Source organism: Mus caroli, unplaced genomic scaffold, assembly GCF_978045245.1.
Source record: "Mus caroli unplaced genomic scaffold, Mus_caroli_1 scaffold_12, whole genome shotgun sequence".
In the NCBI taxonomy this organism is placed as follows: domain Eukaryota; kingdom Metazoa; phylum Chordata; class Mammalia; order Rodentia; family Muridae; genus Mus; species Mus caroli.
Genome location: NW_028227267.1, coordinates 71,339,338 through 71,359,985, shown reverse-complemented (window position 1 = coordinate 71,359,985; position 20,648 = coordinate 71,339,338). Strand labels below are relative to the sequence as shown.

Genomic DNA, 20,648 nt, shown 5'->3' with positions numbered 1-20,648 from the left:
TGCTACTTTAACAACCTGTGTGAGTCTTTCTTTCAATTCCTTGAGTAAGAACCCAAGAGCTTGGAAACACCCAGACCAGCCCTGGCCACTACTAATACTTTCAGGACATATGTCATAACCCAGGGTGATTTCTAGATAGTATGAAATTTACAATAGAGTACAGTTTGCTTAAGTTTTCTTATCATTAAAGTAAAACATATAAGTGTTATACTAGATCATAATCCACGAGAAAATGTATTGACACCAATGAAAACGACTTGCTTGAAAGCCATCAGTACCCAAAGCCTTTCTGTTTGGAATTCAGGTCATGTGAAAGCAATGGAACTCAGTTAGAAACAGTTCGTGGAGTTAATATACTGGTGAGTCTGGCACTTGGGGACTTTCAGTCAAGTGTGTTCAACCCATAGCCTGTGGGCTCCATGTGATTGAGGATAGCAGTGAATGTGGCCCAACAGAAAAGCCATACACCCTCTTAAAACATTAAAGATGGTTTTGAAATTCTGTTGGTAGCAATTTCACGGTGGTTTTTGAACATAAACTTTAAGGATGACAACGTTGCCTCAATGTCAAAGGTGAGACACACCTATTTTTACTTGAATGTCCAGTGTTCCCTGTGGGCTCATGTGGTTTATCACCAGCTTTGGCCTCAGCTGCTGATGCACTTTGGGAAGATTTCGGGACTTTTGGGAGGTGGAGGAATTGAGCCACTGAGGACATGCATGTGAGGCTGGGGGAAGAACAGCTAGAATAACCCCTTGAAGCTCACACGGGGCTTGAAATCACTTGGTTCCTACCAGCTGAAAGGAAAGAATTAATAACACATGGGTCATCATCTAACACACTCAGCATCTCATTAATACGCAGGGAATGACACTGGAGGAGGAAGCTTCAGGCAAGCCTGGAAAGATTGATACTGGGTTGAACCTAACTCCATCCCAAAACAAAATCACAAATTGTTAAGGGAATGGAGAAGTATCAAGTACCGAGCACACATGGTAAGCCTTAGAATGTTTGGCATGTGATTAGAAAAATAAGCAACATGCAAAGGAGTAAGAACATAGGGCTTGTATTGAAGATGAAAGTGAATTAGAAATAGAGTAGAAAAGAAGTCACCACACTCTATCCATATGATCAAGGAGGCAGGCAGAAGATGAGAGGTTGGAAATAAAAGAAAAAAATTCAATACTTCTGGATGTAGACACTATGATATAGAAATAAATATATCTTCAAGGGTGTGTGTGTTTGTGTGTGTGTGTGTGTGCGTTCGTGTGTGTATGCACACACACATACATACATATACACTAAATGGAGTTAATGAGACATGGCAGTATATAAGAGAGAAAAAAGAGATAGACTAACTTATAGACACATCAGCCTATATCTTCCAAAATGAAACAAAAATTAAAGGCAATAAGCACACACTCCTCAAGTGAATTAATGTGCACTCAGGGTTTCCTGAACAATGGTGAGGGCGAATTCAGAACAAATAACTTAAAAACTAAAAGTTTGATGCAAAGTTTAAACCCATATCACCCAATAATTCAAGGACTCTCAAATATAAGAAATAACTTTGCACAACATACATAATCAAATTATTTTAACCAATGATAAGGAGAAATCTTAAAAGAGCCCCAAAGGGGTGGGAGGTGGGCTCATATTACACATAGAGGAGAAAAGATGAGGACCATGACAGGCATTTTGCTGCTAACACGTGGGTGAGAAGACAATGGACGTTACTTTCAAAGTACTAAAATAAAAATACATTAACATAGAATTCTACATCCTGAGAAAATATATTTCAACAATATATAGAAATAAATAAAGAATAATATAAAGAAATTAAGGCCTTTTCTGGCTTACAGAAACTGAAACAATTCCCTTTCAATAGACCCATACTATTACAAAGATTCCAGATATAAGAAAAAAGATCTAAGGTGGAGATTTAAACTTATATGAAAATAATTTAGTGTGTTGATAGAAGTTAAAGGATGAGAAAAAATATGCCAGTCAGGAGAAGTTGTGGTGACTATATCAACGCCAGCGAGAAATGTTCAGAACAAAGAACACAGCCAGGCACACAGAAGGTCGCTCTGCAATAAGATACAAGTATGATTCATTCAGAAAAATTAATAATCTAAAATACTAGTGAACCTAACAATAGATTTTCATAAGAACTCAAACAAAAACTAAAAATTAAAAGAAAAAAAAATAGCAGAAAACCAAAAGGCCTTGGTTACTAAATCTAACTTAAGTTATGGTTTAGCTAAGTTAAAATCCCTTTCTCTGAACATTTCTGGTATGTTTCTAGATAAATGGCCCAGTCACTAAAATCTCATTCCCCCTGTGCTTCATGTTACCTTCTCATGAGCTGCCAAACCAATGCCAGCGTGAGAGTGCGGTTTCCTTCATTGAGGTCTTGTCCTGCGATGCCAACCAGGGAGAATTTAGCTTGATTCTTCCCCAGATCCACTGCATAATTACAGTTCTCCAGCTGTGAGTGAGGCAGAAAGAAAACAGCTCGGGCATCATCTTGGTTATGATGAGTATCAGAGAATGATCAAAATAAAGATACAAAGTAAGACAAATAATGCCAGACCTGTGCAATCTCAGATAACGACTGGTTCCGCACTACTATGATTTAGACTAGTTAAAACTAGAAGAAACTTACTAGCATGAGCACCTCCATAAGCATTTGCAGTACATAGTGAGCCAGCCTCAGTGATTTATCTGTGATAGTTCTAAAATAGCTAGACGTTTAGAGATAGATAGATAGATAGATAGGAAAAATTTATGTTCTCTGTCTTATGTACAAATAGTGGACAAACACGTAGGCGGATAGTCCTGTGGCTACTCATAGATCATTATGGACCACAGAAGGGAAGTGAGATAGCTCTGCAGGTAAAGGGACTTGTACTGAGTCTGACAACCAGGGTTTGAGTCTTGGAACATGCATGGTGGGAAAGAACTGATTCCTGCAAGGTGTGCTCTTACCTCCACATGCATGCTATAACACATGTGTGTGTATGTTTGTATGCATCTCCATACATGCATGAGCGCACGTGTGTGTGCATGCACACACACACACACACACACACACACATACACACACACACACACACACACACACACACTAAATAACTATAAAAACAACCACAGAGATGAAAAGCAGTGAGATGTGACTGTGCCAACTCTATGGCTACAAAACAATGCTCCCACTGTGTTGACAGTAGGCAAACAGTACCAGCCAGGCTGTGAGCAGGAAGCCCCAGGTCTTTAGAAAATTTGAATGAAGATCTTGCTTGGGTGGGAGGAGACCCTGTGGCTTTGCTTTCTCTAATTACCTTAATTGGAAAATTTTCATGATAATGCGTAGAGATATGCAACATGAATTATAAATAAGCAATCAACTGCAATGACAGGTTCACTGTAATGGAAGTCTTCATAAGGTCTCTGTCTGCTGTGGTTAATACATGCTGAACACTCAACGAAGCTTGGCCACCTAGTAGTGCACTCACAAAGAGCTTTTGCAGGCTAATGCTACCAACCTGCCTCATGGCCCATCAGGAAAAATCATTGCTTACCTTTTTCATATTGCCCCCCAGCTTGGGGTATGGAGGCTTGTTTACTCTGTTCCAGTCAACAGGGACTTTGATCTTCTCATAGAGCTGGAAGATGACTAAGGCATCCGATAAGTCGCTGAACAAAACAAGCACACAGAGTTCTCAGAGATCCAACATTGTGGTCACAGACTATAGTGAGAGAGTCGCTTAGTTCCTGCAACGTCCCTAGGAGCCCTAGAAACTTGGTAGGAGTAGCTCCACCTTTAAAAGATGAAAGGATGGACCATCTAGAGACTGCCATATCTGGGGATCCATCCCATAATCAGCTTCCAAACGCTGACACCATTGCATACACTAGCAAGATTTTGCTGAAAGGACCCAGATAGAGCTGTCTCTTGTGAGACTATGCCGGGGCCTAGCAAACACAGAAGTGGATGCTCACAGTCAGCTATTGGATGGATCACAGGGCCCCCAATGGAGGAGCTAGAGAAAGTACCCAAGGAGCTAAAGGTGGTGCAATCCTATAGGTGGAACAACAATATGAACTAACCAGTACCCCCCCCCCCCACAGCCCCTGGAGCTCGTGTCTCTAGCTGCATATGAATCAGAAGATGGCTTAGTCGGCCATCAGTGGAAAGAGAGGCCCATTGGTCGTGCAAACTTTATATGCCTCAGTACAGGGGAACGACAGGGCCAAGAAGTGGGAGTGGGTGGGTGGGGGAGTGGGTGGGGGAGCGTGTGGGGTACTTTTGGGATAGCATTGGAAATGTAAATGAAATAAATACCCAATTAAAAAAAAAAGAACATTAAAAAAAAGATGTGGAAATCGTGATTCAGAGAGAGAGTTACCCTCTTCAGTGACCAGCTATGTCCCTCCCATGGACAAAACCTGCCTTTAGTCAGGAAAAGAAACATGGCTTTAGCAACAACAGCACAACACAGGAGGCAAAACACTTCTCTGTTTTGCCTGCTCCTGAGAAGATCATGAGCATATGATAATGCAGCAAGTTTGTTTACTTTGCAGAGGTATAACTTTCATATTAAATACAGTGACGGCCGAGGCACAGAAGTGAGCTCCTCGGCAGAGCAGGTCCTGTGGCACTTCTGTATCCCACCAAGGTACACATTTGGGAAGGACACACGCACCACAGTGATACGGTGTGCGGGGTCCTTTGCTCTTTCAGTGTCTCCGTGCTAGACATGAAGGATGCTCCCATCCCTTCTTACCTGTACAAATGATTGACACGAGGGTTAACTCCCAGGGAGTTCATCCAGTTCCTGAACGTCCGCTCTTCCCTCGTCTCCCCTAGGTGAGTGAAGACTAGTTAATACATAACCTAGAACAGGGCTTGTTTAATGATCTAAGTTTATCTACAGTGGATGCAACACAGACGAAAGATATGGAATAAAGAAGAGACTATAGAGGTGGTCTGATGATCTGCTAGTTTCCCCCATTTAATTTCCACAAGCAATTTGATAGCATCGAACAGGATTTGGAGGCACCAAGGAGGCTCCACAGAGCCAGCTGGATACATTGAGGGAGGATGCAGGTTTGTTTGCTGTTCTTGGTGAGACGGGGTGGGGGTGGGGAACAACATAGCCCAGATTTGGAAGTGTGGAATTGCACTTCACTTCCTAGGGTCAAAAAGCCGAATAGGAATGAGGGGAGAGTAGAGCATTTTGGAAGACCTTAAGACATGAGTAGCAAGAGTGTAAACATGAGCACAGAGAGAGCAGTAAACACGCTCTCCACTCAGAACCCTGAAAAGCGATGCGTCAGAGATCTGTGTGCTGTAGCCACAGAGCCAAGACTGTCTAGAGGCTTTGGCCAGGACCAGGAATCTCTGTGTGCATGGTAGCAGATTTATACTGATGTATTCCACAGTGCCAGTCATTGCAGGCTCTGCTGCTTGATTGCTATAATAAATTCTTGAGCAAGGCAGAGGTACAATGAAAGCTACAGCAGATGTGCCTGGCAGCGGTGTACAGAATTACTGAGGGGTGATGATATGCATTTATATTAAACATGCAGAAGGGGTCCTACTTGGTACTCGCATGTGGAGCACATTTAACCGTTTGATGAATGGAGGAACGGTCCCTAAGACCTACTAAGATAATTGATGCATGAGACGATGTAAGTCCAGAAGAGCAGAAAGGGGAAACAATCTAGAAGACATTTCGAATGAAGAATTATTGGTATTATTTGTTTACATAATAGATTAAGAGTGAAGGGCAAAAAAATATCTTAGTAGAACTCAAGACCATTTGTTTTGATGACCAAAATAAAAACAAAACAGAACAAAATGCAAGAATGGATTGCAATGAGAGGTACTAACTTACTAACAGGCGTACAAGAGGTGGGAAACGGGGAAGGAGTGGGGAGGCAGGAGAAGGATTCAGTTCAGCGTTTATGTGTTTTATTGGGAAAGACCGAACTGTGGCACCAGAATGGTAGCTAGAAATGGATTGGCTGACTAGTCGGCTTGATGCATAGATTCAAGCTCAGGACACAAAACCATCACTTATCCAAAGCAGCAGGCTTGGATATGGACTGATACTGTGTCAATAACTCAAGTAAGGCACCGTTGAAAGGGTTTTACAGAAAAACAACGTGGACTTTCTTGAGTTAATAACATTCATTCAATATTAATCTTTCCTTTATTTTTATATTGATGTAGAGATCAGCTCATGTTTAAAAAGGATCAGTAAATGAAGCTGAGCTGACTGGGTACATGCTGTGTGTGGCTGATATTAGGGCTTTCATTTGTAAAATATGACTGTCAGGATTCTGCTTTAAAATGCTTTCCTGTGTCCTAATGATCTGGGAAAGACAAAAAATAAAAGGGAAGCTTGAGCCACCACGACCTAGTATAAGTTAAACATCACTTCTCATGGTGAGCAGAGGCCATTTCTAGCCTCTAGGAATTAACACAGTCCATTAAGTATATAAACTAGGATTTTGGAGCTTAGAATTTATTTCATCCAATAATTAAACAGTATATCGTCCCTAAAACACTTAATAGTGGACAATGCCTATGTATAATGGATGTGATATAACTGCATTTGATTATTGCTGCTTGGCTATAATTGACTTGATTAATTCATTCTATTTGTTGTATATTGGAGAATTGATGGCCCTGCTTATGTATGTGATGGCTCTGTATTTGCTTCGGGCTGATTTTGGAATTGCCATCGAACCCGAGCTCTGAGCAGTTTCTCCTGAACATCTTAAGCAGTGACATTATGGTTACCTTCGAGAGCCCCCCAGTCAATGTCCTGGTTCTCTGGTTTGTGTAAGGCAGGGTATTTGTTAAAGAGGTTGGCAATGAAGGCCAGGTTCAACTTGGGGTTCCCTCGGACAACATCAGTAGCTGTGACAAACTGACGGCAGCCCAGCCTCTCCGCCTGTTGCAGCATGCACTCTGCCCTCTGGATGTCATCCTTCTCCTGCAACGAAAAGGATGTCAAAAGGCCGGGTCAAGGATCCATGCTCGAGTGAGCAGGCATAACATGAGAAATAGAGAAGGTCTCATTAGTGTGCCAAGTGAATGCCTACCACAGGCAGACACCCCACCACAGCTCACTACTACACATACCACATGCACTCAAGTCACAGAGTCACGGGATCTGTGACTAACGCCAGGATTCCCTCCTCAGGAAATAAGTTCACACGAGATTGCCCTTTTGAAAAGAAATGCAGGAAAAACCTGACATCTTATCATTTGCATTGATTCAATTATTTCAGTAGTTAAACTACTTTATGTTATAGTTTATTTTGCACAGACTTTATGAGAATTCGCACTGTTAAAAAGTTTAATAAAAAGGAATAATTTATATTCCCATTTCTAATTCAGAGCAGACATTTGCAGTCATAAATTAAGAACATCTGATTTATACAATTACTTTTCCCACATTAGGTTGGTTAAAATCCAAAGTAATTATCAACCTCCATACTGCCAGTGGTAAACATACCGTGATAACTTGGCTTTGGCAAAATGCAGGTTGAAGACTGCAGCTCATGCTCAAATAAGTTAGGACAATTCCCAAGTCATCTGTAATCAGACTCTAAAACAAGACTGAAATGTCTTAGATGATGCTCCAGTCTATGTAAAGTCTATATGGAAGCACCAGTTTTCACAAAGCACGGGCTGACTTTAGAGCTACCCCTTAGTCCTCTGCAGTAGTAGCAACGCGGTCTCATGAACAACCCTCATTATTTGCTTTTACTTCATGTCTCCTTCGGAGATGAGTTCACTTCAATACTAACTCATTGGATTCGATCCCAATGACTTTAAATGAGGCATGTTTAGAAACAAGGCACTGTGTTGAAGATTGATGTTACATGGGATGGTAAAACTCAGGGTTGTGAGCAGTGAGTTAGTGGTGGAGGGCTTGCCTACATGTGTGAAACCCAGGGGTTTCTCCCAGGCACGGCGAGGCACGAACGAATGGAAACAAACACTAACAACAAATTCTCACGAATTTTCTTGTGACTCCATCACCGCCCAAGGCACAAGGTCAGTTTCAGTTCTTTGTTAGCTTGACACAAGCTAACATCATCCGAGAAGAGGAATCGCAACTGAGAAAATGCCTCCATGGGATTGGCCTGTCGGCAAATCTGTAGAGCATTTTCTAGATAATGATGGATGTGGGAGAGCCCAGTCTGCTGGGGAAAATGCTACCCCTAGGTAGGTGGCTCTGATGGCTGGCAAGGAAAGCAGGCTGAGCAAGCCAGTAAGCAGCATTCTTCCATTCCTTCCACTTCAGTTTCTGCCCTCTTCTTCTATGATGACTATGACTTGGGTAAGCCAAGGTAAGCCAAATAAACCCTCTCCTCCCCAAGTTGCTTTTGGTCACAGTGTCTATCACAGCAATTGAAAGCTAGCATGCATATATATATATATAAGCTAAATTAGTGGTTATTCTGCATCAATTGAAAATAAAAGATACTAAGCATATAAGAACTGATGTTCTAATCTTTAGACCCAGGTTGGTGTTGTTGAGCCTTTGAATGATAGGGATAGAGAGATACTCTGTGTGCTACGTGTCACTTCATTAGTATTTATTTCTTTTTTTTTTTTTTAAAGGTTTATTTATTTATTATATGTAAGTACACTGTAGCTGTCTTCAGACACTCCAGAAGAGGGCACCAGATCTCGTTACGGATGGTTGTGAGCCACCATGTGGTTGCTGGGATTTGAACTCTGGACCTTCGGAAGAGCAGTTGGGTGCTCTTACCCACTGAGCCATCTCACCAGCCCAGTATTTATTTCTTATCCTGGTGTTTTATGTCCAGATTTAATTTTCTATAATTAGTATCAAAAACTGCTGGCAGCATTCAATAGTTTGACACTTAAGCAGAGCAGGGGACAAGGTGGCACAAAGGGAAAGTCAACACCAAGAAAGCATGGTGTTCTCTGAAGACAACAGGCATGGCCTTACCCTCAGTCCTGACATGTCAATCACAACAGCCGGGATCCCTTCTTCATCTCCTTTTGGAGCCACTTGCTCGAGCAGGTGGTAATAAGCTTTGGAGTCCTGAGAAAAAGTTAAGAAATCACAATATCAAAACAGTGGGGCTGATTGCACACTTAACATGAAAATCATTTCCTAAAAGCAAACATTGTATTTCTTACTCCTGTCCTTCAGGAATATATATAGCAATTAACTGACCTAGACACATTCACGCAACTAGAAGGTTCCCTCCATCCAGTTGCATACTGTATTTGTGGACTCCTCAAAGGAGTCTAACAATTAAAAATACATATACATAATAGGCAACACAAGGATTCTGTTGTCCTTGGAGTAGGAAGAGGAACAACTTATTTACACGAGTTAAGTTGTATACAGGAAAATGTATCTATACCTTTACACTGCTGTAGAAGTCAGCCAGCTAAGGTTTAGTTAAAAAAAGAAAATGACAGAGAAAGGAAGCAGAGTTTAAAAACACATTCAAACAGACAGTCAGCAACAGAAGAGACGTCAAAGACAGACAACGGAGACATTAGCAAGAAGATTGCTCTTTTCAAATTACCATCTCTTTATGTATCTACGTGGAAGGAGCAAGTGCACGCACAACTGCCAGGGATCTGCTCTCTCCTTCCACCACACAGGGCCTGGGGATTGTACTCAGGTCTGTCAGGCTTAACAGCAAGTATCCATCCATTGATCCACCTTGATCCCCACCCTACTTTTTTGTAACGGGGTTTCATCAAGAACCATGGGTGGGTTGGCCTTGAACATAATGGTCTCCTCCCATGGATTGGAATGAAGTCTCCCCAGTACTGGGATTACAGGGAACAAGTAGTCTTTTAGTCAAAGGGGAAAAATCACATGGTATATCACCATTTCATATTTCTTTAGAAATTAGAAAACATAATGAATTGAAATGGATCTGAATTCTGAAGTCTTATTGGATCCTTTAATATGCTTATTGAAGGATAAAATAGAATTTCCACAGTCATGATCTTAAAAAATACAAATTTACTCTCAGTCAGTGGAAGCATACATTATTTTACTTCATTTGCTGAGATACTTAAAAGCCTTTTAACTTAGTTTAAATACGGAGAGCTCAGGAGATGCGCTATTTTTAACCTGGATACACACCTCTGATGCCTGTGCTAGAGCTGCTCCCTGTACATACACACAGGGCACACGTGCTGCCGAAGAGCCCTACTGACTTCCCCAAGGCTAAATGGTTAATTACTTTAAGGATGTGGCCTTTTAGCGAGAGCAAAACAGACCCATTTATGACTGAGATCATAATTTTGGGTACATAGTTTTCTAATCATGACAGGGCAGAACTGTTGAACACACATGGAAATGTAGTCTGGCTGACTCCTCTAAGTCCCATATTGGCTGGTGCTGCTGAGAGACTGTTGATAACCAGTGTGCTTAGCAGAGCTCCCCAGGAATGGGGCCACAGGGGGGTGTCTTTTCCCAGATACATGCTTTATCCTGATTGGCCCTGTGTCTGACATATGCAGAGTTCTAAACGCCACCAGATCAGTTCATATGGCACAGCAGCCAGAGGCTGTTGTTGCTGAGTTATAGGCCTGGTGCACTGAGTTAGCAGGTCATGTGACCTTTCTCTGGCTCTTTGTGTTTGAGAGAGTGGACACTGAAATCCTTCCTAACGCTGGTGTTCCTGCACATCACCCTGTTGCTATGGGGACCGATCTTTCGTGCATCTTAGCTACTCCTTAGTTGTGTTTCAGCCTGGTCCATCTGTCACTGGTTACAGCTGTTTCCTATCACCTTAGTCACATATCTGCATTCCTAGCTATTCTTTTATAGATTCCTTTTTCGCTTTCTTACTTATGAAATCCTTACTTTAGAACCTGGGGTAAGAATGCAGTGAGTCGATCACGGACTTATAAAAGTGCTTAGGCCAACATCTGACATGTAACAAGCACTGGGCTTACTATTATCAGTAAACAGAAAGACAACATTTTCAAAGGAAACCCTCTAAGATGGTACCCTTTACAAAACCAGAAACACTAAAATCTTACATACACTTTATTGTCTTAAGATTTATTTGCATGTATGTATATACATGTACATGTGTATACATCTGCATGATGTATGCACATGTATGTGTAGGTGTACTTTCCTGTTCATACATGGAGTCCAAAAAGGGGCACTAGATCTCTTGTAGATGGAGTTATAAGGATTTTGTGGGATGCTAGGCTTACTATGTTAATGCTGGGATCTAAACTTTGGCCCCCATAATTGCACAGCAAACTGTTAACCATGAGAGCCATCCCTCCAGCCTCTACATATACCCTCTTTACCTTAAAAGTAGGATTTGCCTTGCACCATCAGGCTCTCTGCATGATCAGCTTCCTATCACTGAAACTCAAAGCAAGACTCATCTCCCTTTGAAGCTGCACCAAGGCTCTGGGTGGATGTGTGTGTGTGTGTGTGTGTGTGTGTGTGTGGCCCAGACCTAGAGCTGCACATTAACCCTTAAGTGGCTCCAAACAGAACCACACCAAGCCTAGGGTGCTGAGACATAAGGCCCAGCATCTGTGCTTTCCCCACTACCTCCCCGAATTCCCTCCATTGCAGTAGGCACAGTCAATGGTGTTCGCCTACCTTGATATCGGTGCTGAAGTTGGTGATTTTGGTGCAGCCTGCGTTTTCTAGGTGGTAGTTAGCCCACCGCAGCAGGAGTTCTTCAGGAGACAACTTCATCAAATCCTCTAGGCTCTCTCCTTCTCTCAAAAGAGCAATCAGAGCTGAAGAGATACAAAAAGTTGATCCAAAATAAATAAGAGGATCTTGGGGGGGGGCGCATTTGCCTTCCCAGATATGGATTCTTGTTAGAAGACCAAAGAGCAGCATTGTCCCTTCAGATGTAATGTCTTAAAGTCCTTCCCATAAAATAAACAGCTCAATAATACTTCCTAAAAGTGATACATTATTGTGAGCTAATTCATTCCCCCCCCCCTTTTTTTTAATTAGAAAAGACAAGGCACCAAGGAATCTCAAGTGTTTGCCTAAAAACACGCATTTCAGCATAAAGGTAACCATGGCAACTTGCTGGAAGTACTCTGTTGGGCCCATTGGACCTCAGTTGATATCACAATGACACATCTGTTTTTGAGAGATTGATTTTGTAATCACAATAATGTTCTCTTTTCTATTCCCATTGGTGTTTTATAATCCAAATGCTTACCTGTATAATTATGGGAACTCAACAATGCAATCAACATTCCTCTATGTTTCCCCAGATGAATAAATATTTTTTTGCTTCGTTGGGTTTAAATCCAGTTGATTCAATTTTGCAAATCAATATTCTTCCTCTTGGGTTTCAAGATTCCTATTTGCTATTTTTGAGGGTTTTGCTTTTTAAATATAATGCTTAGTATTTTGGTTTTAAAGTGATATCTCAACATTTTTACTGTTTATTATAGCTCAAACACATAGATTTTTAAAACTATGGATAGCTAGGGCCGAAGAGATGGCTCAGCAGTTAAGAAGCTGGCTGTTCTTCCAGAGGATCTGGGCTGAATCCCCAGCCTCCACATGATGACTCTCAACCATCTGTAACTCCAGTCTCAGAGGACCAAACACTGCCTTCTGGTCTCCAGAGGCACCAGGCATGCATGTAGTATACATATCTACAAAACATTGATATGAATAAAGTAGGTCTAGAAGTTAATATTAAGACTTAAATATGCATAACTGCATATAGATTATAATTTAGCTACAGATTTCAGAGTTGTGAGGTTTGTACTTGAAGGTAATATTTAACTTATGTGGCCCTTATTAAGAAACATGCCTGTCTATTCAATTGGACTATCATTGCTTACATATACTCTTTAGAAATTTTCCCTGTATTTTTTTTTTTTTTTTTGCCACAGCACTAGGGATTTGAATCTATGGCCTTGTGCGCACACACACACATACACACACATCTATATCTATATCTATATCCATATCCATATCCATCTAATCTATCTATCTATCTATCTATCTATCTATCTATCTAGTCAGGGTCTTATTTAGTAGCTCAGGTTGGTCTTGAATTAACTCAAAAGTCAAGGCAGGGGTTAAGGTTGTGATTGTCCTGCCTCAGCCTCCCAAGGAGCTGAGACTATAGGTTGACACCAGCAGGCCTGGCTTCAGTTCAGAATTTCAAAGCTCTATGTGTGATTTTCCTAATATTTTTTTAAAATGTATTTTATATTTAAGGTGTATAATATGTACGATATATATCTAAATGTATACTGTATATATTTAAGGTGTATTTGTGAACTGATCACACTGGAACAGTGATGTGATTAATCAAGCATTAAATGTCTCATCAACTTACAGTTGCTTTGTTCTCTTTTCTTTGGTGTTAAGCGTACCTAGAAATCCACTTTTTTGCTAAACTATTGGCATGGGCTATAATAGGATCAACTGTAGCCCTATGTCTCTAGTCTCACCTACCCCGTATAAAGGCAACCTACAGCTTCCTTGATTGTCTAGATAAAATATAGACCAATCTCTCCCAATCTGGTACATTTGCCAAAGTATCTGAATGTGATTAGTCTCACAAAATAAAAGTTATCTTGCTTGCTGTGAAGCCTCTGTAGACAATGTGTGCCAGGAAGCAGCTGCTGGCGATGGGCTCCAGGCACATGGAGCTATACATTCTAAAGCATTACTGTTAGTCTGTGGGGTCTAAAAGCCTTTGCATTGTCATCTTAAAAGTCTGGTTTCATGGATAAGATCTGCTACTTTAATACCAAGGACTCAATATAACTGAGTGGTTTTCTCAGCTGGAGAATGCCTAATGTCTTCCTCCAGCCACCAACACACACAGCGTTAGAAAGCCGTGCTAGTCACAGCCCCTGACACTTAAGTCACAGCCTCTGACACTTTCTCTTACCTTCATTTCTGCTGAGTTCAATGTCAGCAAACAACCCAATCTTGATGACTTGCCACAAAAGTCCCAGGACCAGGTAAGGCTTGCCCTCCTTCAGGTCCTCAGCCCCTATATTAACCACGTGGCACCCGATGGCAGAGGCAGAGTTCAGAGCCAAGTTCAAGTTTTCCTGAGGGAGAAAAAGTATGCAAGCTTAGTTCCTTCATTTTGCCAGCGCCAAATGATTCCTGATTAGCATCAGCGGTGACATTGTCCTTCTGGAATGGTCACAGACCCAGAAGCAAGGTCTGCACTAGTCTTAACCCTCAGGAAAGGCAGTAAAAGAATAATGGGAAAAGGCCTAATAACCCATGGTACTGAGCTAATGCAGTGGCCTACCCAATCAAACCAGTACCCAGTGTGGAAGACCCATTCTGGCGTGAGATTAATGAATCTTATGCTCTTCTATTTTGCACTCTGATGAAGCCTATACACTCAGAGCCTCCATTAGCTGGAGGAAGTCATTGTCCTGTCACAGCCTATGGCTACGAAGACAATTGTTGATGTAAATTAGGGTCATAAAAAAGAACAACACAATAACCTATTGATTTGCACATTTAATGTCATGGAAAGAAAAAAAAACAATATAAATCTATCCCCAGAAACGATGGATGGGTTTTTAACAGAACAAGTTACTGAGTCTCCACGATGATAACCAGAAAGCCTGCATCTGCACACAGGCCTGAGGCTCCAGGATGCTCTACTAACCTTGCATCTACTGTAACTTATACACAGCTGGAATAGTTGGAGTGTTCTCAGTCTCTGGGTCTTATTTTTGGTCCCATGAAGGAAGAGGTTAAGTGTCAGAGAAGTAGACAAGCTTTGTTGTTTGTGTGATGAATTAGTAACAAAACAAACTCCACCAGAAAGCCCTTGCTGACCATTAAAAAATAGTAAATAAAAATATTGTTTCTATTATAGCCAAGTTTATGAGTAAAAATACCATTAAGAGCATTCCCATATATTCAATTACTGTTCCCAGCTTGGTTACACTTCCATTTTAAAAGTACACAGGGTTGCTTGTGTCCAAACAAGAGATAATGTACTATTCATGATTTAAGGTATTAGACATGGTTCCTGAGCTACAGAATTAGAATAATGTTAAAATATTGGAACATAAGATAGAAATGCAGCTGCTTATTTCCTGCTAGTGACTATTTTGGTTAATCAGCAAACGAAGGGCTAGAAGCAGGTTGCATTTATTCCACTCTGGGCTGCGTCAGCAGTGCCATGGAAGCCTCCAGAGCATTTCCTGGGTTTCATCCTCTTCCTTGCCTAGAAAGGCTTTTCTTGTCAGCTAACACTACACATTTGGCAGTAGCTCAAGAAAAAACTGGTAAGAAAAACTCGTTACAATTTCATCCAATAGGAATTTGATTCTTAAGTGGCGGAAACAAACCCAGCTACTAACACACGCCAGCCTCCTTTCTTGACTGCCATACCAATAAAACATAAGACACAGATGTGTGCTTCTTTCTCCTGGTTGTAAGACACCATTGGCCAAGGCCTAGGTGTGGGGAATGAAGAGCTGACTCTGCTGTAATGATGTTCATTCACACCGGGCCAGTGCCACCCTTGGGGAGCAGTGGGGAGACCCACCTGAATGGTGAATGGTGTGAGCTTTTTCTTGTTGATCGTTCTCTCGTCAATCGTGTCTGGCACGGACAGGTTGATCATTTTACTAAAAGAGAAGGAATCAAATGAGAGAAAGCAGCCCTCTGAGGAACAGAATTCCATGGGGTTGGATTTAAATTCGAGCAGGACCCCGACTGAACATGGCAGCAACACATTTTTCATACATGGTGTATGAGAGTTATACCGCTGTGGTTAGATTCGCCAGCAGTGTTCATGAGGCTATCACAATGCACTGTGGTAAGAAGGGAGGTTCTGCTTGCTTCGCTTACCTAAGCTGCAAAAGTGCACTGGTTCCCTTACCTTAGAAAAATGGCTATCAACCTTCCTAACGCTGTCGACCCTTCAGTACAATTCCTCATGTGGTGGTGACCCCCCAACCATAAAATCATTTCATTGCTACTTCGTAACTATAATTTTCCTATGTTTATGGGTCATAATGTAAATATCTGACATGTGACCCCAAAAGGTCATGGCCCACAGGTTGAGAACATCATTGAATTCTCAGTGGGTGATTAAAACAGATGCCCCCCCCCCCCGTGAGTTTCTCAGCCTTATACATGTCCCCACTATAGGCAAGAAATTGTTGTTCTCTTTCTGGGTTTATAGGTCTACATTTTCTATTTGAAACCTGATCAATACCTTTAACTAAACATATAATGGCTCATCCTAACATTCTGCAGTCATTTGATCAATGTTCGATGAGTTTTCCTCACTTAAGTATGTAGTACAGTGATCAGACATCTAAACAAGCAATTGCTGTTTATGAAAAACTGATGTTGTCCAAGGCATTCTTTATTTAACCCTCAACAGGGCATAAAAATTTCCATTAGTAACCTCTATTATATTATATTTTATTTTTTTTTAAATGAGCATAGAAAACAAATCTCCAAAAGGCAGCCAGCCATGGTGGTTTAGGACATAATCTTAGCTACTCAGGAGGCTGAGGCAGAAGGATCACAAGTCTAAATCTGTCTGGGCGATAGAAGAGGTTCAAGGCCAACCCAACCACCTTATTGAGACCCTCAACATTGTAAATGAACAAAATGGAGGCCGAAATGTGGCTCGGTGGGTGGGAGGCTCTGAGTTTGACATGCTAGGGCAAAAAGGTACAAAAGGAACAAAACCAAAAACATTTAAACAATTTTACTTATTGATGTGTGTGTGTGAGAGTAGCGTGTGTCACTGTGCACGTGTGGAAGTCAGAGGACAACTTGCAAGGGCTAGTTCTCTCCTCCTGAGGTTGAATTCAGGTCCTCAGGCCTGCTGTAAGGCGCCTTGACCCACCGACCGATCTTACCATCCCCCAGAAAGCAAATCAAAAAAGAACACTGGAAAATGTGAGTAACCATTTCCTTTTGGTGAGAAATCAGTTTTCAATAAACTGTCTTTCACAGTTGCTTTTGAACATGTATTCTCATGACATTGCCGTATGTGCATATGTGTGGATCTACGTGAACATCCATATATATTTAAAATGAACTTCTAGGGCTCTGTCTCCTTTCGCCAGTCTATCTGCCATCCAGGTAGGTCACACTCAGAAGAAGCAGAGTGGCTCGTCCCTCCCTCCCACCCCCCCACCCCCCCGCCCCTGATTAAGTGCTGTGTCTCCATTCACAAAGCTTATCTTTACTTTGTATCTCTTCTCTCCACTGAAACAACAGTAGTTTTATGGATGTCGCTACAATTAGCTTCTGAGGTTAGTTTACTCCCCTGTACCCTATCAAGTGGATTCCGTTAAGGCAACTCTACTCATGTGTGAGTCTCAAAAGAAGTGGCCTATGGCAAATACACTTAGCTGCTGCTATACCAAAAAGGGGGATTCTATGGAAATCAAGGGTGAGTCTCCATTTACCAAAGAACTATGCCATCGCCTACAGCATTGAAGAGATCGTCGGTGTTGGGGTTCATGGGGATGACGTGCCGGCAGTCGGGGTCATTCTCCAGGGCTTTGTTTATCCAGTTGACGAAGGCATACTTTTCTTCCTCTATAGATAAAGAATTGAAATGTCTTACACACAGGATGAAAACCAGACAAGGACATTCTCCACATGGACCCCACATTCTCATGCCCGAGAGAGACACTGCCAGGACAACATCTTATCATCCTGTATTTACTGCTTTTGAAAATCAGAGGTCCTTTAAGAACCAGGCACTGGATCTAGTTATAAAGACGCAATTAAAGATTTAGGACAAAATAAAAAAATGCACATGTTATGTTTGAATGATGATTAAATAATAAGTATTTCTGTGAGTATGAGTATAAATGTGGTTTGGTATTTACAGGCTTAAACTCAGGATCCTGCCTGTGTTGCCTGCTGATTTAGATGCTGTTTGTCAGGGATGATCCCTGGGGTATCGCTGGGCTTTTTATGGTTAGAATGAGACGGCTAGGAAGTGAAATCACCTGTGATAGATTCTTCCTTCCTACAAGCAAAGCTGCAAGGAGTTGATCTCACAGGTCTTAGTAAAACCTGAAGCTCTCTGCCTTCTCCCCGGCACCATGTTTTGTAAATTGCCTGTCACTGAAAACAAGTGTCTCTCGGAGGAATTCTGAGCTGTCGAAGGCTGCGTAGTGAATCCCTGTTCTGCAGATTCACGATGCACTTTCACACGGTCAGAGCTTGGAAAAGTCTTAGACTTAAAGATACAAAGGCTAGATATGATTGGGTACATTCAGAACCCTGCAAGCTAAAACTGGCCAGATAAGCTAAGCCCATGGGTGCAATAATGGCACAGATTGTTATGAGGCAACCAACTACCTTTTAAAAATTGGGTCTAAGATCCACTTTATGAGGTAGAACCCATCCTGGTAGTGTTAAAGGAGCCAAGAACCTGTGGCTGGTTAGGCCACAGGCCCTAGGAGAGAACACAATATTCTGCTAAATGGGCATAGTATGAAACCAATTCTCATGACATATTGCTACAATTTTAGATCAGAGCACCTCTCAATCCTTATAGGAGGAGCTTCCAGTAAATGGCAAGTGACACAGAGATCCCTAACTGATCAACCTGCAGAAAACATGAGACCGTGGAATGCTGGGCCCTAAATGGGACATACATGCCACACCCCTACCCTCAAGGCTCAGGTTCTCAGAAGAAGGAGTGGAAAAATTCTAAGAGCCAGAGGTGGTTGCCGACATCAAGGAAACAATGTTTATCAGACACAATGGTTGTACCTATGAATACAGTGATTGTGACAGTGTGCAGAAGACCTAAGCAAGCTGGAGGCAGATAAAATCACAGCATAGAAGTGGGAAGGTGTGCATGAAACCCCACCACTGCCTGAAGCAGAGGTGAGTCCATTCTCTGTAATGTGACAATCACACACATTCCCATGACCCATTCCCAAGATAACGTGGGAGAAAGAAAAAGAAGAAATCTCAAAAGAGAGTGGGAAGGGATGGGGGAGAGGAACATAACCATTGTTATGGGAGGAGCTAGCGGAGGAGTATATATGTTTAAAATACCTTGTATACGTGTTTCAAAGAATGAATAAACATAATATATTTTGAATAAGAAAGGCTAAACTTTGTCTTAGCAACTGCAAACAGTGCCTATCCACAAACTCATCTTTGACATTGAATCATCCTTTAAAAAACTGAACTTTAAGACACTTTAAGCAACCACAGCATTCGGAATATTAGAAGCGTCCATTAAGGCTGCCCCCCGTTAGCCTTTGGAATAAATATAAAACTTCTTTTCCCAATCAATATTTTTTGACCACTCAGCGTTAAGAATAATCATGATATTGAAGATGAAGACTCTAAAAGGGCTAATTTTGTCCATAAAGTTTTTAAAGGAGATTTGGCAGCGTTTAAAGCATATTTTAAATGCAAATGAGGTCACTCAGTACAGGAAGCTCCCTGGGGCTCAGGCAGCTCCTGGGTCCTGTGCCTGGAACTGGTCCACTCCCACAGGGGAAGATGGGTCTCCATCCACGTGGGTGTGCTTGCTTCTTTGCTTTTACCCCCTTTGGTTTGCATACCAAATATTGACTCTGCAACCCCAGACAGCCTGGGTCCTTCCTCCTCATTGTATCCTTTGCTGATCCTCAACTCACACATTCTTCCTCTGCTCCCCGCCCATCAGCACAGCTTACCTGAATAAGAGTGCTGGGTACCAACGCTGGACTGCTCAGAGGTGCCCCCAATCGCACAGATCCCTTCCTTCTTGTTGATAGCTTTTCGGAAGGTTTTGGCAACCTCGGTGCTTTTTAAGCCATGGAAGACCTGTTGAAAACATGTTTGGTTCATTTGGTTTTGATTTTGATTTTTTTTTTTTTTTTTACCAACTCTTGTTACACAGTTTATGCTGGCCTGGTGCTTACTATGTATCCCAGGCTGGCCTTGAACTCAAAACAAATCCTCTTGCAGGACAGTGGTGGCACACGCCTTTAATCCCAGCACTTGGGAGGCAGAGACAGGTGGATTTCTGAGTTCGAGGCCAGCCTGGTCTACAATTTGAGTTCCAGGACTGCCAGGGCTATACAGAGAAACCCTGTCTCAAAAAACCAACCAACCAACCAACCAACAAACAAACAAATCCTCTTGCCTTAGGTTCCTAAGTGCAGGGATTATGGAGGTGGGCACTGTGGTGGTTTGAATATGTGTGCCCCCCATAGATTTATGTGTTTGAATGCCTGTCCCATAGGGAGTGGCACTATTAAGATGTGTGGCCTTGGAGTAGGTGTGGTCTTGTTGGAGAAAGTGTGTAACTGTAGGGGTTGGCTTTGAGGTCTCCTGTGCTCAAGCTATGCCTAGTGTGACACACAGTCTCCTTTTCCTGCCTTTAGGACAGGATGCAGAACTCTCAGCTCCTTCTATAGCACCATGCCTGCCTGGATGCTGCCATGCTTCCCACAAAGATTATAATGGTCTGAATCTCTGAAACTGTAAGCCAGACTCAATTAAATGCTTTCCTTTGTAAGAGTGGCTGGGTCACCGTGTCTTTTTACAGCAATAACACCCTAACCTAGACACACCCAGGTAGATTAAGGCATTTTTAGAAACTCAAGCTGTAGTCAAGGAAACCACAAA

The 20,648-nt window shown here is 41.9% G+C and overlaps 1 protein-coding gene across 10 annotated transcripts in view; it reads right to left on the bottom strand.

The window, feature by feature from the left end:
• The window catches only part of Lcp1 (lymphocyte cytosolic protein 1), a 99,934-nt gene that overhangs the window by 12,409 nt on the left and 66,877 nt on the right, over window positions 1-20,648 (bottom strand). For all 10 annotated transcript variants that reach the window (XM_021181588.3, XM_021181587.3, XM_021181586.3 and 7 more), the window contains 10 exons: window positions 19,712-19,841; window positions 17,465-17,597; window positions 15,577-15,658; window positions 13,942-14,107; window positions 11,658-11,800; window positions 9,003-9,098; window positions 6,812-7,007; window positions 4,788-4,866; window positions 3,582-3,696; window positions 2,358-2,491 (listed from right to left, as the gene is read on the bottom strand). In XM_021181588.3, the coding sequence (XP_021037247.1) occupies window positions 2,358-2,491; window positions 3,582-3,696; window positions 4,788-4,866; window positions 6,812-7,007; window positions 9,003-9,098; window positions 11,658-11,800; window positions 13,942-14,107; window positions 15,577-15,658; window positions 17,465-17,597; window positions 19,712-19,841 (1,274 nt within the window). The remainder of the gene's footprint in view (window positions 1-2,357; window positions 2,492-3,581; window positions 3,697-4,787; window positions 4,867-6,811; window positions 7,008-9,002; window positions 9,099-11,657; window positions 11,801-13,941; window positions 14,108-15,576; window positions 15,659-17,464; window positions 17,598-19,711; window positions 19,842-20,648) is intronic.